Source organism: Trichomycterus rosablanca, chromosome 3, assembly GCF_030014385.1.
Source record: "Trichomycterus rosablanca isolate fTriRos1 chromosome 3, fTriRos1.hap1, whole genome shotgun sequence".
Classification (NCBI taxonomy): domain Eukaryota; kingdom Metazoa; phylum Chordata; class Actinopteri; order Siluriformes; family Trichomycteridae; genus Trichomycterus; species Trichomycterus rosablanca.
In genome coordinates, this window is record NC_085990.1 from 16109159 (window position 1) to 16114519 (window position 5361).

General features: G+C 40.0%; 1 protein-coding gene across 1 annotated transcript; it reads right to left on the reverse strand.

Annotated features, from left to right (window-relative positions):
- Positions 1 to 2055: 2055 nt before the first annotated feature.
- On the reverse strand, positions 2056 to 2247 carry lenep (lens epithelial protein). The gene has a single exon (XM_062991892.1). The coding sequence runs from the start codon at positions 2245 to 2247 to the stop codon at positions 2056 to 2058; it is 192 nt and encodes a 63-aa protein (XP_062847962.1).
- Between the last annotated feature and the right edge of the window lie 3114 nt (positions 2248 to 5361).

Genomic DNA, 5361 nt, shown 5'->3' on the forward strand with positions numbered 1-5361 from the left:
GTTGCCTCATAACACACATCATGCAAGACATTACTTTGATGTCCTCCATCTAAGTGTCTGGTTATTGTCATTTTATGTCATAACTGAAGTGATGTGGGTTCACCGCCATGACCAGTTAATTATCTTTGGTGTAGCTGCAGTTCAGCATTGGCAACATGTCACTTCAATACTGGATAGGCACTGGAAAAGAAGCAGAGGTCAGATTTTACCAGATTGACTCAAATGATACACATACTTAAGTACCTAGAAATAATAATAAAACAGAAACAGTGGGATAAACTGGTACAGTAGAAAGTAAAACTTGTTGCTAAGTTAAGAGCTCCATCTGGTGGAAGATTCGTGGCTGTACTGGTGATATTTACATTTACATTTTCCAAACATTACATCATCCAAAGCCACTTACATTACAGTTACAGTATACAGTCTGAGCAATTCAGAGTTAAGGGCCTTGCTCAATGGCCCAACAGCAGCAACCTGGCAGTGGTGGGTCTTGAACCAGCGACCCTCTGATTACTAGTCTAGTACCTTAACCACTAGGCTACAGCTTCCAATGTTACAATGTCCTAGAAGTTCTGAAGGGTTTACTCTTCCTTGAGAATAATTATCTGCCTTTTCTTTTTAAAGATAACATTAATAATAAGCAGCACGATGGTTAGGTGGGTAGCACTGTCGCCTCACAGCAAGAAGGTCCTGGGTTCAGTTCAAACGTGGAACAGGTCTTTTCTGTGTGGGTTAATTAGATACATAATTGCTTAGGTATGAGTGTGTATGAGTGTGTTTGCCCTGTGACTGGCAACCTGTCCAGGATGTGCCCTACCGCGACCCTGAATAGGATAAAGCAGGGCTAAACACACAAGGACCTAATTAATAATAATTAGGGATGTAACGATACACTCTACCCACAATACGATGAGATTTACGATACTGGATTCACGATACGATTTTTTCCCGATTTTTTTAGACAAAATGAAATTGAAGACAAATTATAACGTTTCCTTTTATTTCTCTTTAAAAAATAATATAAAATATTGTATTTGTGCTTATCTTTTATTTATCTAAACAATGAATGTCTTTTTATCTCTGAGGTAGGTACAAACTATGCAAAACAGTGCTGTACATTTCTCTTTTTGTGTAAAAAAAAAAACTGAAATAAAATTTTAAAATAAATCCCACAATGAATAAATAAATGAATAATACAAATAAAGAAAGAATCCTCACATAAATAAATTTGGCTGGAAAATTCCGAACCTGGCAACCCTGTAGTGACATCAACCAGGCGAGGTGAATAACGCCAGTGCCCTCTGCCCTTTAAAGTGAATATCGATTCATTATACATGTAAACCGATTTGAATCATTACACATGTGAATCGATGTCTTGTGGTGCATCGTTACATCCCTAATAATAATAATACTACATTTATACAAAGGCTAAAACCCGCTGGTTGCTGCGAACATTACTTTTATTCAGAGCTAAAAAATAATGTGAGTTTGAGGCAAACATCAGTCGTTCTTTCCAAAGAAAAGCCATTCTAGTAACCTTCCTCTAAGAAATAGCAACACACAGGATGGAATAAGTTGTTGCTGAGCCCTTGGAGAAATTTTAGCTGGTTGACCACTACATTGTAGATTTACCAACATTTCCTGCAGCTAAAGGGCTCCCACTGTTGTTCAGTGGAGCCCTGTCTTTATAGAAATGGCTTTGTAAACCTTTCCAGATTGACAGTTTATTATATATTACATGTATATATGATCTTCTGAATATTCGTTTTATTGCAGCATAGTGTTCCTGTAAAAAGTTTAACTGTGTGAATTTGATGGTAAGGTTTAAAACAAGTGAGATTGACATTCTATAAAGCTTGAAATCAGTGTGGCTGTCTTCAACCAGTTCAACTGGTTTCCCAAAATAAAGAACTCATTAAGTATCCAAATCAAAATGTACTTTTTGTGATATGGGTGTCAACTTTACTGCCCAACCCTGTGCTTTGCTTACCTTCAAAAGCATATTCACACACCAAAAGCAAGAAAACACATCTAAAAGTCTTCTTATTAGTGGTTTCAGTCAAGGATCTCCTTGATGCACCAGCAGCAGAGCAGGAAGTAGAGACACTCTTTCATAGACTGGACTATCCCGTAGGCAATGTTACCTCCAAGCAGATTCTTTCCTCGTCCAAAACCAAAAGCCATGTCTCTCAGGTTCTGTCCCAGAGAGGTGGGTACGGCATGTGTCAGCGGGCGCTGAGGATGCATTACACCCCAATTCCCTGGCAAATACTGTAAGGACACTGGGGAGAATCGTGCAGGCCCGAGTGGTCGATTGCGATATGAGAATAATAGTTTCAAACACTGTTTGGCTGTTTTACCCTCTCTGGGTCTATAGGCTCTTATTTAGCTCTGGAAAGTTCTAGCTTATGACCACTGCATAACCTTAAATCTCCCTATTGTGCTTCTGTAATTCCCGTCTTTTGTTCTAGGAAAACATCCTGAATGCCTGTCAAAACATTTCCCCCAAACACATGCTCATCATGCCCATGCCGCCCCCTCCGGAACTGGCATATTTTGTTCTAGTGTGATTTAGGAAGCCATTTATGGGTATTATGGGAATTTGTATTACATAAGGTTTATAGTCAGAAAGAATAGTTTCCAATATCGTTCCTTCCTTCCTGTATCCTTCCATTAAGCGAACACACTATAAAAAGCTAGAAGACTAGAATAATGTACAATGACCCGAGCCTTTCTACACAAATTATGGTCAGAAACCTAGAATTTCATTCATTTGACTTGGGTAAAAGAGGGAAGTAAAAGTGAATCGAACCCAGGACCTTCTTGCTGTGAGGTGACAATACTACCCACTATGCCTGGAGAAATTGTAGTTCTTGCTAAAACACTTTTTTTTAATGCATTTTCCTCCCGATTTAGCGCAATTTTGTCTTCCGCTGCTGAGAGATACCAGATTGCATCCGAAGAGAGCACGTCGCTGTGCACGCCTCTTCCGACACGTGCACAGCCCTCCTCTTCTCGCCCCTGCATTCTGCAGAGGCGTCTCTTCCACCAATCAGGGTCCTTACACAGCGTTTGAAGACCCACCCACCCTTCTAGCTATGAGGTGATAGTACTACCCACCAAGTTACTGTATTGCCTGGATCAATTTAATTTCTTGCCAAAATGTTTAATGATGTTAAGATTCCATCTCTGACCAAACCTGCCATGGATATTAGTTCTGTTAGGTTTCATGTAATTTGCCAGCTAATGGTCTTTACACAAGTCACACAAATCGCCCTCGGCTTGCCCAACAGGGGTTTTTGTCTGTTGGTCCTGGATTTTGTAAAGTTGCTTTGAGACAATGCCCATTGTAAAAAGCGCTATACAAATAAATGACAGTGAAAGTGGGAGGAGTAGTAATTGGTCGTGTCTGAGAGACTGAGAGAGAGTTTATAGTCTGGATTTAGCGCCATCTGATTTCCACCTTTTTGGACACTCGAAGCTTTAAGAGGAAGAAGATTTACATGTGATGATGATGATGTGAAAGCAGCGGTGCATCAGTGGCTATGCGCTCAACCAAAAACATTTTTTGACCATGTAGAAAAGTGATGTGATTTTTTTTTTATTTCTCAATAAATAAGAGTTGAAAAAGTGCAGCAACTTTTTGAAGAAGCCTCGTACTTCATGATCAAATGTAGGTCAACACCTGACTATGAGTTTGTTGGACATCCTATTTTAAAACAATGTGGCATTTACAGGAAGGGGCCCCACCTTTGCAGCTTTGGTCATGTGTTCCCATTCATTCAAAAGTGTATTTGTCTGGCCAGGGGCTGATTTTAAATGAGAAGGTCTTGCTCGCAAAAGACATTCCAATTCATTCCAAAGTTGTTTAGTGGAGTTAAGGGTCAGGGCATTGAGCAGACCACTGCAGCTTTTGTGCACCAAATACAGCAAATCATGTGTTTATGGACAAACCTTTGTCAAGCTGTTGCCACAATGTTCATATCACATGTATTTCATTTCAATGAAACAATTTTATACACCAAATAGCAATGGGTGGACCAAAACCCATGAACATAAAACTGTTGGCCATATAGTGTACACTGATCAGTCATAACATTAAAACCACCTCCTTGTTTCTACACACACTGTCCATTTTATCAGCTCCACTTACCATATAGAAGCACTTTGTAGATCTACAATTACTGACTGTAGTTCATTAGTTTCTCTGCATGCTTTGTTAGCCCCCTTTCATGCTGTTCTTCAATGGTCAGGACCCCCACAGGACCACTACAGAGCAGGTATTATTTTGGTGGTGGATCATTCTCAGCACTGCAGTGACACTGACATGGTGGTGGTGTGTTAGTGTGTGTTGTGCTGGTATGAGTGGATAAGACACAGCAGCGCTGCTGGAGTTTTTAAACACCTCACTGTCACTGCTGGACTGAGAATAGTCCACCAACCAAAAATATCCAGCCAACAGTGCCCCGTGGGCAGCGTCCTATGAAGGTCTAGAAGATGACCAACTCAAACAGCAGCAATAGATAAGCGATCGTCTCTGACTTTACATCTACAAGGTGGACCGACTAGGTAGGAGTGTTTAATAGAGTGGACAGTGAGTGGACACGGTATTTAAAAGCTCCAGCAGCGCTGCTGTGTCTGATCCACTCATATTAACACACCACCACCATGTCAGTGTCACTGCAGTGCTGAGAATGATCCACCACCTAAATAATACCTACTGTACTCTGTGGTGGTCCTGGGAGAGTCCTGAACATTGAAGAACAGCATGAAAGGGGGCTAACAAAGCATGCAGAAAAACAGATGGACTACAGTCAGTAATTGTAGAACTACAGAGTGCTTCTATATGGTAAGTGGAGCTGATAAAATGGACAGTGAGTGTAGAAACAAGTAGGTGGTATTAATGAAAACCACGCTAACAAGACATTGAAACGTCCTTCTTTGTTCAGTCTGGTCTGATTAGAAGATGTTGTGCAACTGTGAAATGAACACAATAAACGTCCAACACATCAGATGATATGTGTTTATATATGCAATCTATGGTTCCAGATACATATGTAAACATGTACTTTTCCCCAAATAACAGTAAAATAAGTATTACAACAAAGTGAACAAGCAACATAAAAACAACATAACATGCATTATGTGCAGGTAGGAAGAAGAAACAAACAAACAAACAATTAAAAAAGAAAAAAAAACTTTGGCCTAGAAAATAGAAACCACAACCACACAACACACACGCACAAACACTGTTACAGTAATATAGTGCAGAACGTTTCTATGCAACAGAAAACCACTGGAAAATATGAAAATAAGTGTACCAGTAAACCAGTCAGGCAGACAAGGCCAGATTGTTACAGG

Excerpts from the sequence above, each read along its gene's own strand:
- lenep (XM_062991892.1), bottom strand. The coding sequence starts at position 2,247 with ATGCATCCTCAGCGCCCGCTGACACATGCCGTACCCACCTCTCTGGGA.